This window comes from Vigna unguiculata, chromosome 3 (assembly GCF_037176805.1).
Source record: "Vigna unguiculata cultivar grain cowpea cultivar isolate G323 ecotype 2 chromosome 3, ASM3717680v1, whole genome shotgun sequence".
Classification (NCBI taxonomy): domain Eukaryota; kingdom Viridiplantae; phylum Streptophyta; class Magnoliopsida; order Fabales; family Fabaceae; genus Vigna; species Vigna unguiculata.
In genome coordinates, this window is record NC_140794.1 from 66860383 (window position 1) to 66873730 (window position 13348).

General features: G+C 27.9%; 1 protein-coding gene across 1 annotated transcript in view; it reads left to right on the top strand.

Moving 5' to 3' along the window:
- Nucleotides 1–7513: 7513 nt before the first annotated feature.
- The window catches only part of LOC114177377 (calcium-dependent lipid-binding family protein), a 69601-nt gene continuing 63766 nt past the window's right edge, over nt 7514–13348 (top strand). The window contains exons 1-5 of the mRNA XM_028062696.2: nt 7514–7745; nt 8072–8153; nt 8986–9089; nt 9349–9444; nt 9804–9851. Coding sequence (XP_027918497.2) covers nt 7731–7745; nt 8072–8153; nt 8986–9089; nt 9349–9444; nt 9804–9851 — 345 coding nt within the window. The 5' untranslated portion in view covers nt 7514–7730. The remainder of the gene's footprint in view (nt 7746–8071; nt 8154–8985; nt 9090–9348; nt 9445–9803; nt 9852–13348) is intronic.

Consider the following 13348-nt stretch of genomic DNA (forward strand, 5'->3'; position numbering starts at 1 on the left):
CTTTTTAATTGTGATTCTGAATTGTGAAATTTGTGAGTTGTTTCCATAACATTATATAATTATGAATTTTAAATTATATAATATATAATATATTTTTAGACCGTATAATCTTGAATATTTAATAATTCACAATTAATTTCTAAACCTAAAAATGTATTTTAAAATATATAATTTAAAAATATATTTTAGAATCTATAATCTAAAAACAATTATTAAATTCTAAAAAATTGTGTAATCTATAAATATAAGTGAGTTATTGATCGTTTCAAATTATACATTTAGAAAATGTATTACATGTGTAATTGTGTACTTTTTCTATCCCCATGAAATTACAAGAATAAACTATGGGATATAGAAAAGGAAAAAGAACCTACACAAAAATATGAAATTTATTTTGGATTAGGTTGCGGAGTATGGAGAAGGTCAAATAGGATCTTTCTTCCTATATTTCCATAGGTGCAGGTAAAGTCCAAATCATCACTGCAATGTATTTTTTTTTCCTGTAAAATTCAAAATACACTTTTTTTTATTTTGAAATGTATTCTGAATTACACTATGAAAATATAATTTGAATTACTCTAATTTAAAGTTTACAATTCTATTTGTATATTGCACAATTGAAAAAATAATTATATTTTTACATTTGATCTTTCAAAAACAACTTGCAAATTATACAATTCAGAAGTTAAAAATACAATTATGGATCGGAAAAATCCAAAATCTTCTAGTGGAATTTTCTTCATGGGTTATGCAATCCATTATAATCATGGATTCTGAAATCCAAAATGCTACAATTATTCCCAACTGTATGATCCATAACTTCAATTTGAAAATAACTCAAAATTAATGTCACCTCTATAACTAATCAAATCCTTTGCAAAAAAAAAAAAAAAAACAAAAAACAAAAAACAAAACACTTTGAGTTAACTGAGTTCAACACCTATAAAGCATTCACTTCCAATAACTCTCTTTTGGCAAATTCAATGTCACTAGTAAGGACCACAAATGATGTTTTGAAGGTTGAATACATTATAAAACAAAAAGGACAAACTAAACATTGTTTTCCAATGGGAGTCTAGAAGGGGAATATGTGGACACTACAAAAACGAAGCATGTCATATATGGAATGTGAACTACAAATTAAAATGACGAAAAGATTAAGACTTTGTAGCAATCAATGAAGAAAAAAAATAATGGAGAGATGATAAGTTAGGAACAAGAGGGGTGGACCCAATAAGTGAACATCTAAATTTCCCTCATTCACCTTCCATTTTTTATTTTAAATATGCATTTTATCCTTTTTGTGTTGTTATCCATTCATCCTCGTAGAACCTTTATTGTTACCCTCCTTGAAAAAGATTAGTATTGAATGATAGTTAATTGTGTTAGGTAAATTGTTCAATTTATTTCTCAAAAGATTAGACTAAGAGCGAATGCGACACGTTGATTTTTGGATGAGTTCCAAATTGAACATTCTTGAAGAAATATCCCACTGGAAGGATTATTAATTGTACAATGGAAGTTCTAAAATTCAATTTGGGATTTTACAACCTAGAATAGCTTCTTTTTTTGGATTTGTCAATGAATTTTTTCTTTTTTTTTTTTGAGTTACAAATAATGTAATTTAGAAGTTTTTATTTTTTAGCTTCTCATTACATGTTCCTTAGTAGTATTTTTTTTTTTTATTGAAAGTGATGCTTATATTTGACAAAACTTCGATGGCCACTTTTTTTTTTGAGTAAAATATCTAATGAAATTCCTTATATGAAAAAATGTGATTGAATAAGAATAAATTAAAATATATTATAGTGAAGTTTTCATGACAAACAATATGATATTTCACTTTTTTGTACTAAAAATATGATAAATGACATGTTTTAATTTTGTAATTTATTTGTCTAGGTGTTTCGTATACGTGATGATTTACTTAAATGAGTTTTTGGAGTAACATCTAAGCTTCAATTTATAAAAAAATTACTAGTAATTAATATATATATATATATATATATATATATATATATATATGAAACGAATATATTTTATAGTTTATTTACATTATATGGTAAACTAATGAACAATGGTGAATGGTGAATATGAAGTTATTTTTGTGGATATCTTAATCATAAAAAGATAGATGAATTAGTAGATTATTCATATGTTGACTTATTAAAAACTAATTAACATTCTATGCTTGTGGATGTGAATCCCATAAATACTTTGATGACAAGAAAACAACTAAAAAGATGTCATAAATATCACAATTAATATCGATAGTCGAAATATAGTAACCAATCATATTGTTAAACTGTGACATATATATTTTTTTAAATGTAATAATTAATGATGTATACTTTAAATTAAATTGATATTACAATTCAGTGTATTTTTCTTAGATTTAGAAAAATCTAGTTTGTTATTAATTTGATTTGATTGAAATGTTATTTAACAATCAAAATTTATAATAGATATTGATTGATCGAGAGACACTGTTGCTTTATCCTAAATATATTTGTCTTTAATAAAATATAATTCATTATAATATAAGAAGAATGCTAATCAGGATCTTTAATATTCGATAAAGAATAATTAATGTGTATTTATTTTATTATTTTTATATTAAAAGTAAAAATAATTTAATATATTAATTAAAATAATATAAATGTGTATAATTATTTTATAAAGATCAAAATATCCTTTTAACTTTTTAGATACTAACTTCTTATCTAAAATAAGGATTTTGAAATTTTTAAATTTTTTACTAAAAAGTAAAAAAAAGAAATTTACTTCAATTTTTTTATTTTTTAGATGATTAACACTATTTTTTTTGTTGATTTTTCTATTAAGTTAAATTTTTTATGTTTAATTATATTTAATTTAACAATATTAAAATATAGTAATTTTATTTTTTAATTATTTTTTAATTTTTGTTAGTGAACATTAAATAAGATATTAAACATAGTGTATAATACTTATGAATTTTTTTTCCTTTAAATAAAATAAAATTGTATTAATTATTATTATACCATATTTATTTAATATCACATCTAATTATATACTTTCGTAAAATTCAATGGATATTAATTATATTTAAGTAATATTTTTAGGACATTGATTAACCAGATCCATAATATAATATGAATTTACAAAACATCAAAATGTGTTTTCAGAGTATAATTCAAAATATTGAGTAACATTAAAAATTAATCTCAGATCATGTAATTTAGAGGGTTTTTTTTTGGATTACGTAGTCTACAACATGTTTTAGACTATATAGTCCTAAACACATTTTTTTTTTCAAATTTATTTGATTCGTAATGTTGTCTCATATTCAGCAATTTAAAAATATCAAGAATCAACCAGTTGGAAATGTCTGCCCAACCAAAACTGAAAAAAGCGGAAAAGATGAAGATAAATAATACAAAAGAATTCAATAAAATGTCAAAATTTAAATTAAAAATAAGATAAATAATATATATATATATATATATATATATATATATATATTAACATTAGGTTTTTTATAGGTGAATGTAAATTATAATCTACCACTTTAACTAAATCACATAAATAAACAAATGATACGCTAATAATAATTGACATGATTTAAAAAATAAAATAAGTACATAAAAAATATCAAAAGTAATATTGTAGATAGTATAAATAAGTAACAGATAAAAATACTTAAAAAAATAATAATAAAATGAGTCTTTTATAAATAATCTGATAAACCACTAAAATAGATAAAAATAAATATATAATTAAGATATGATAAGATAAAAAAAATATGTTAAAAATTTAAGAAAAATATTTAGTTTACGAATTACTTCAACGGCGAATAATAGAATAAAAAAATATGAATGTTTTTTTTTATTAGCTCGTAAATAAAATGTTTATCTTATTGAATATTTAAATTTAGAGCTAATAATTCTGATATTAAAAATTGAACAATATAATAGAGTATACAAATATTCAAATCTAAAACATAACTCCACTAAAATATCATAAGAGAAAAAAATAAAATAGAAAGGTATGATAATAGATTATTATATCAAACAAAATGTTTTCTAAAAAGTTTTTGTGATAATTGATTATTTATAACAGTTGTGACTTCATTTTTTATATTCTTAACCTAATTTCTAAATAGGCTTTTATAAATAAAATGGTAGGCTTTTATTTTAAAATACATAAGTTAGAAAAATCTATGTATTTGAGAACTCTATGTGGAAGGCTTTGAAAAACGTATTGTGGGTAGAATGATAACTTTTATCAAGTGGAATATTGAGTGATTAAGTGTTACTATTGTTACTAAGAGAAGTCAGTCATCCTTTATGTGATTTAAAGGAAGTGTTCATTTCTTATGTGATTCAATGAAGGTGTTTTCATCCCTTATGAGTTTCAATGGAGGTTTTTAGGGGTGACAATAGGTCGGATCGGGCACAGATAGTGCATATTCGCAACTTGACTGACAACAAAATAATCTACCCTTTACCGTCCACTACATGCGCGAGTATCCGTTTAAAAAAATACCTGCAAACATTTTTAAAATTATATTTTATAAATATTTAAATTTAAATTTAAATAAAATTGTAAAAAATGTCAAATAAAATATAAATTTAATTTAATTTAATTTAAATTTAATTTAATATAATAAAATATAAATTAAAATTTAATTTCAATTAACTTTAACTTATAAAACAAATTTAATTTTAATTTTAATTTTTTACGTGATAACGGATACCCAAGGTACACATAGTATGATACTTGCACCCGATCAGTTTATAAGAAGATATTAAAATACCCGCTTCCTGTTATCCACAGGTACCAATTATCCTTCACGAATTTTATCTGCGGATATCCACATGCACATGTATTTTTGCCATCCTAGTGTTTTCATCTCTTGTGTGATTTAAGAGAGATGTTTTCTAAATTATAAACTTTCTTATCTGTGATTGTATTAATTATATTTTAGTGATTGAGTTAATCTCGTTTTTTTACATATTAACAACTTGACGTATAGTCTTTTAATCCTAACCTATATAACTACTTTTGCAATTTTCTCTTCTCTACCCTATTTATTTTATTGTGATTACTAAAATAAAGAAAAAAAATTTAATTGATCTTTCATATTAAAAAGGAAAAATTTTTAAAACACAATTTGTGCTAAGATTTCAATTCACCGTTTCTCTTGGTCTTTGTACATTAACAAATTATTCCACTACACGTTTTCAATACGGAGCCACCAAATAAATGATAAGCTTTACACATTAACAAATTTAACTCTCCTTTATTCATTTACATATATACTCATACTTTTATGAAATAAATCAAACTTAATCAAAGCACTAATTAACACTCATAGTTGAGTTCGTGCAAATGTGAAAAAGAATTTTAATTTGTTATTTAAGTAACTTTTTAGCTTTTCTAACAATATTAAGTAATTGAATTATATATTTATAATATATATTTTAAAACTTTTTATCAATATACTTATGATATAATATTTATTTATTTTATTGCACATGCTTTAAATTAAAAAAAAATACTTAACCTTTTATATTTTAAGAAATAACATTTTCAAAATTAATTTTTTGATTTTTAACGGCAATACAATATCATATTATTTTCATCTCATTATTCAACGTGATTAAAAGTTGAGATATTTAATAAGACGCTATATTAATGTTTAGTTTCTAAAAGAACCAAACCTTAATTAAATATTATATCATTCTTAAGTTCCTATAAAATTTATATAAATAACGATAATTGAACATAATAAAAAAGAATATAAGTCTGAATGTTGGAATTTGGAATTCATGACCTTTGTGACTCTTGAATTACATGAAATCCATCCCTGGACGATATTATTTTGTTTTTGATGTTAACACATTTATGTGGTTCTTTAGTGACCAAATAAACCCTAATGGCCGGCTATTATGGTCACAGTGCGATGAATAAACGTTTTAACAAATAGTCCAACTTAAACGGATGCAAGAATATTACAAAATTGTTAATACTTGTTTTTCTGTCCTAAAGAGACAATTAAGTCTAAACCTGTCCTTCTCATTGCTACATCAATACATAACCCACTAACAGAGAAAATTTAAATCAGCAGGCTTAAAGAGTACTGAATAATTTTAATTTAAAATAACAATTATTTAAATCTAATGATTTTTCGTGTTATTTAACTTTTAAATATTTGACACAACAAATAAAGATAAAAAAATACAATTTAAATGTGAAACTAATGAAAACCATATTTTATATTCTTCAAAATACATGTGAATTCCTTATAGAATTAAAAATAGTTTATTTCAAAATTTAAAAAAAAACAGACAAATATTTTGTGAAACTACTTTAATTCCTTTATAAATTGTGATTCAAATAACTCAGAGAATTAAAATAATGCATTTCAAAACATAAATTAAAGTAAAATAATAAATAATTTGAGAAAGTAATCGTATATATTAAAAGTTTTAAATGAGTAAACTATATTTGCTATTTTGAGAAGGTGAGAAGAGGTTATTGACATTTTGAAACACTTCAAAAAAAAGTGAAAATCAAATAAATTGTCTACCACAAAATCAGCTTAACGTGATGTGCACGTATATGCAAAATTTACTTTTCCAAATCTGAATAATTTTGACTAGTTCATTAGATTGATATTAATTAGTTGCTATAAGTGAACTATATCCCGAGACGAAAATAGTTAGTAGGTAATTAAAGGTAGATTAACAACCATATGTACACTACACGTAACATATCCCAATACAAAGTAATATAAACAGTGTCACCTATATTCCGTACTCTGTTATTAACTTAAATAATATATAGTAAATGACCAAATAAAACACAAATTATAAAAATGAGGACTATTTTAAATATTTGATAAAAATGAGAGTTATTTTATTTTAGGTAAAATTATTTAATGATGTTATGTAACATTAAACATTGAATTTATTTAATAAATACAAAATAATATAAAATTTTCAATGAATTTGTGAACTGACTATACTCAACTGCAACTTTGATATTTAATGCGATCTATCTATTTCTCTCTCTTAAAATTTAGGTAGGTGGTTTATCCTGTATAATGTCTACATGAATTAATTTGTCGTACTTCTCATATTATTTTTTCAAAGAAAATTTTAATTTATAGAATATTTCATTTTTTTTATTTTGATTTCGTTTACAGAAATGTTTAAAATGTATAATATAACTATAATATAACCATTGATAAAAATATTGAAAGCTGAATTAATAAATTTATAATACACACGGGTTGAAGTCGTTTGTATTTAATTATGCGGTAATAATATTGGTGTTTGTTTATAGATCAAGGTGGTAAGGTAATAATACTAATTTATTGACAAAAGGAGTAAATTAGAAAAAAAAAAAATCTAAAGATATTAAGAAGAGAAAAACAATACAATATTATTGAAATTATTGGACCGCAGGGTCGGTGTCAGCAAGTACCAGGTTCTGGCATTACATTACATGTCCCCGCTTATAAACTTGTGTGTTGCGAGTGACCGGGACCTATATAGCTTAAGCTTAACACCAATACATTCTCAACTTTTATCGTCATTTCTTCTATTTAACCGTCCCAATCTCAGGATCACCAGCCCTAATCAATTTCTCTCTCTAACAGTCTTTCCTCTATTTCATCTTCTTCTTCGCCATGCATTCATTCCAAATTCACCATTAATTGATCGCACTCCGATTCCTTCACCATGTTCGAAGCTCACGTAAGAATATCCTTCGTTAATCTATTTTCCGCAACAATCTGGAGCTCGGTTTTCAATTTTAATTTTCTCTGCGTGCGTGTGCAAGTGCGATGTCTATTTACTCGTATTTCCAAGGCGGAGTTGAATTTTAATCTTAATTTTGAATTTCAATTTGCTTCCTGCGTTTGCAATGTTGCTTCCTATTGCTCGTTGTCTGTTGAATTTGAGTTGGATTTGAAATTTTGTTTGCGTCTTTTTGTTTCGGTTGGCGTGATGTGTTATCGGTGAATCCTGTGACGAAGGTGATACCTGTGACGAAGGTGATAGTGACGTTGCTTTGTTGACAGGTTCTGCATTTGCTTCGAAGATATTTGGGTGAATATGTACACGGACTCTCTACGGAGGCGTTGAGGATAAGTGTCTGGAAGGGTTTGTATTCTGCCATTTTCCCACATTTTACTCACTTTGTTTACTGAGTCCGATGAATCCGGGAACAAGTTCGATAAATAGGTTTAATGTTTATTCTTTATGGTGTATTATTTTACATACACATTCTATACTCTGTATGCACGCCCGCTGCTCCATTTTTTTTTCTTTTCTGATTTATACCAACCTGCGACTAACCAAATTTGTTAATTGTCTCCGTAAGTTCTCAATTTATATCAAACTGAGCGTATGTTCAGATTTTCCCCCCAACACTTTAAACCTATTAAAACTTCTTGCGTTGTGAGGTAAATTGGAAGATATGGAGTAAGTTGTTTGGATAATATTGGATTTGTTAGTTTGGAATTATTTTTTTCCTCTTAATTTTATAATTCACTTTAGTGGTTTTATGAGCACTAAGGAAAGTCAAATATACTGGAATTATGCTCTTTTAACTGGACTGCTGGCAGTACATTTTGTTGGAGTGCAACTTTATTATCCTTAGAATGATTTTTTTTTTTTTACATGAGCTTGTTTTTCCAAACTCTTTTTTTGAGGTCATTTATTTGTGATGAAAACATGTGGATGTATATTCTAGATTTAGTTTCATTTTCACATTTGTCTATATTTTCATTCCACACATTTTATTATTTATGTGTTTTTTCTGTGAAACCTAGTTCAAACTTGTGCCGGTGAATATCTTTCATTGGATGGATTTCTTATAAAACACATTATTTTCATGATTATTAATTTTCACATTACAGCAATGATTTTCTGTATTCGATTGAGATCTCATGGTAGTTGTTATTCCAACCTAAGACATTATTGGTGTCTGCAGGCGATGTTGTCCTGAAAGATTTGAAACTGAAGGCAGAGGCACTAAATGCACTAAAACTACCAGTTACTGTCAAAGCTGGCTTTGTTGGTACAATTACATTAAAGGTACATTCGGTCATTTAGCATTATTGGTTGTCTGAGTACTTTTTACTGGGACAGTTATACTTTTGATAATCAAAATGTTGTGGATTTTTCTGTTATGCAGTAACTAGTTAGTTTTAAACAGTTGGTTCCATGTGAGACTGGGGCTTTTCCTAATCTTAATACTTCAATTTTTACGTTTTTTTTCACTCTCTCTTGAATTCATCCATGTGCTTTCAAATGGGTGTTTATTTTAATTTTTTTTGTTACTCATGTGATATAGGTTCCATGGAAAAGTTTGGGGAAAGAACCTGTGATTGTTTTGATTGATCGTGTGTTTGTTCTAGCTCATCCTGCTGCCGATAGTCGAACTTTGAAGGTACACTAGTATTCTGTATTTTGTCTATTAGGTGTGCTTGGAAGATTTTATTTACAACTTATTTGAATAGTGTGACATAAGCACTAATATGAGTGTTTGGAAAAGCTTATAAAAGTAACTTATGATGTGTCCATATTTTGTTTTCAGATTATTTCAATAATAAAACTTATGATAGCTTAGGGAAACAACTTATATAAAAAAAACTAACCATAATTTCTCTTTGGATTATGAAAACATGTTATTCATAAGTCCTTATTTGAGTAGTACTTGTTCAATAAGCACTTAAGTGATCTGTTTACCAAATTGTGCCCTTAATACAATTCTATGTCTTTTGCTAATTGAGCTTTGTTTCGTCATAGGAAGAGGATAGGGAAAAACTTTTCGAAGCCAAGCTTCAGCAGATTGAGGTCAGACTTATGTAGATTCTTGTTAAAGTATCTTTTTTATTATGGTATATAGTTGTTTGTTTTGTCAGTTGATTGTGTTATTTGTAATTATCTTTTTCCTTACATTTTTGTATGCCTATTTTTGGGCTTGTAAACAATATTTTCTTTCAATTATATATTGTTGAGGGAATTATAATTTACCTGTTTGAGTTTTTGTGAAATCTTTGGAAACAAAACCCACTTTTAATTTTTGAAATTATAATGGTGATATAGAAATTTACTGCTAACGTTGTGGAAGTATCAAGTACCAAGTAATATAAGTAGTAGTATGTTGTAGTCCTTTGTTATATTTATCCTTATTCAATTTTTTTTTCCAAACAAATGGATGGCTTATCTTAAGGTTCCCCATAATAGATGAAATGGGTTATACTTCGGTGCATCTTAATTTTTACGAACGTCTTATCTGTGGTGGTGAGCAACTGTATTTTAGCTTCACAAGGGCTTTTCCCCTCCGTATATGAGTAGAAAAACCCTAAAAGGGTATTGAATGCATTTTTATATAGCAGTTGTGAGTACTGTAGTATTTAGATTTTGATGACTATAGTTGTCTTGTTGGGTCAGTGTATAACTAAGTTCTCTAACAGAAATTGTAACATAAACACATATAATGGATATAGCCACCCCATAAGCTGATAGCCCCCTCAAACTGCTGGTGCAGGTGAGACAACATGCCTAAGTTTGACACACAACTCATTAAATTGCTAGGTGGACAAAGGCTTAGTTAGGGAATTAGCAATCTCATCATAGCCAGGTATATGGTGAACACTCAGCCTTGGAAAGAACTTTTTCTCTGTGAAAGTGAAGATCCAACTCAAGATGCTACTTCCTTGCATGAAGAACAAGTATCTGATATATAAAGCACTTAGGTTTTGGAAATCAGAGTTCATGATGAAGTCATTGAAGTCACATGTTTTCAGTTGTTGTGCGAGCCATGCCACAATAGTCTGCTTGGTGGTTGATCTAAAAACGATTCCAAATTCATGACCATACTAGTTGCATAATTGGCAAGTAGCTCTGAAACCATTCTTACCACCATTGCTGCAGCCTTGACCTAGATTTTGGTTGTACTTATGATAAATAATCGAGAAATAAAAGAGACGATGTATTTTAGAGGGCTTGAAAACACATATCTTATGATCTCATATTTATAATAATAGAATTCTGATACAATGAGAAAAGGAAAGATAAAAGATAAGAAATCTAAACTGGAAACCTAGGTACAAAACTAGGTATAGCTCATAGGTATAGTAGGTAGTAGTTTCTAATACAATTATTTCCTACCTAGATTTATACTTATTCTAACATTCCCCTTTTAGAGAATAGAAATTGTATGTACCAAGTTTGGAACAAATAAACTTAATCCGAGGCCCTCTTAAGGATTTGGTGAACACATCTACAAGTTGGTCATTTGATTTGACAAACTCAATACATATTTCTTTAAACAACAAATTTTCCCGAATAAAATGATAGTCAATTTCTATGTATTTAGTTTTCATGGAATAATGGATTGGAAACAATGCGGAGAAGGTAAGTTTAAGTTGTTGAAGAAATTGTTTCACCCATACAAGTTCACAAGTACGAAATGCATTGCCCTATATTCAACTTCAGCAGTTGATTGGGCCACCACATTCGGTTTCTTACTTTTCCAGGAAACAATATTTCCTCCTAGGTAAACATAATATCCTGTAGTAGAGTGTCTATCAATAGGGGATAATGCCCTATCAACATCACAATACCCAAAGATTTGGATGTTTCCTCATCTTCATATGACAGACCTTGTCTTGAGTCTTTTTGAGGTATCTTAGAATATGAATTATAGCATTGCAATGGCCGATTCATGGAGCCAGCACGAACTGACTAAGAACACCAACTACGAAAGATAGACTGAGTTTGATAATAGTAAGATAAACAAGTTTTTCAGCAAATCTACTCTATCTTTTGGGATAAGAGAGTGATTCACCTTGTTTAGTCACTAACTTTTGATTTAGGTCCACACGATTGTTTACTTGTCTACAATCAATCATATTTGTCTCTTTTAGGATGTCTAAAGCATATTTCCTTTGAAAGATTACAACACCTTTTGATTGAGCTACTTCAATTCCCAAAGAAGTATTTGAGACTAGCAAGATCCTTGGTTTGAAAATGTTTAGATAGATGTTTCTTCAATTGAGATATTTTAGCAACATCATTTCCTGTAATGATTATATCATCAACATATACTATTACATAAACACATTTTCCAAGAGAGGTTTGACAGTAAAAACTGAATGGTATGCTTCACTACGTTGCAACCCAAGGGTTTGAACAATGTAGCTAAAATTTTCAAACCAAGTACTTGGTGATTGCTTGAGGCCATAGAGAGAGTGACATAACTTACAAACTAAACCAGACTCCCCTTGAACAACTTCGAGGGTTGCTCCATGTAAACTTGCTTTTCTAGATTTCCTTGAAGAAAAACATTTTTAATATCTAATTGATGAAGTGACCAATGATGAATTGTCGCCATGGCAAAGAAACGATGTATAATAGTCATTTTGAGCTATGAATCTGAGTGTATCCTAGATGAAACTAATCATGCCTTGAGACGATAAACTTCATCACTGGGGCCAACTTTAATGGCGTAAACCATGTACATCCAATTGTCTTTTTACTAGGTGGAAGGGGAACTAACTCACATGTGCTATTCTGGTCAAGAGCCTACATATTTGCAATCATGGCTCGGATAATCAAGAGTTTCATTCGATTATTTTGGAATAGAAATAGAAGAGGGTAGAAAAGAACAATAGGAAGACGACAAACTGCTATAACTAAGAAAATTATAAATAGGATATGGATTAGGGGTAGAATGAGTACGTGGTATTCAGTGACGATGGAGAAGAACTTGAAGAAGAGGATTCATCTAATAGCATTGGATCATCGGGGTCCTGCGTTGGTAGGTAATGATCAGGACTTGGATTTTTAGAAGCACTAAGAATAGTGAATTCAACTAATGGTATAGGGAGGATCTGTTGGATGTAATGAATGTCTTGAACAAATGAAGAAAAGTAAGAAGTCTGTTCAAAAAACGTGACATTAGCAAACATGTAGTACTTCTTGGTTTTTGGAGAATAATATTAATACCCTTCTTGAAGCCGAGAATAGCCTAAGAAGACACATATAACAACATGGGCATAGAATTGTTAACCCTGGAGAGAAATCATGAACAAAACATGCATAACCAAACACACAAGGAGGCATACGAAAAAAGAGGATTATTTGGAAAAAGAATAAAATCAGGAACCTTATTTCTGAGAGTGGAGGACGACATTTTGTTAATTTGAAAACAAACAATTAGGATAACATTGCCCCAATGGTTGACTGGTATGTTTGCATCTATCAATAGGTACAACTAGTCTCAGCAAGTGTCTATTTTTCCTTACAGCAATACCATTTTGTTGAGGAGTCTAAGGACTTGTAGA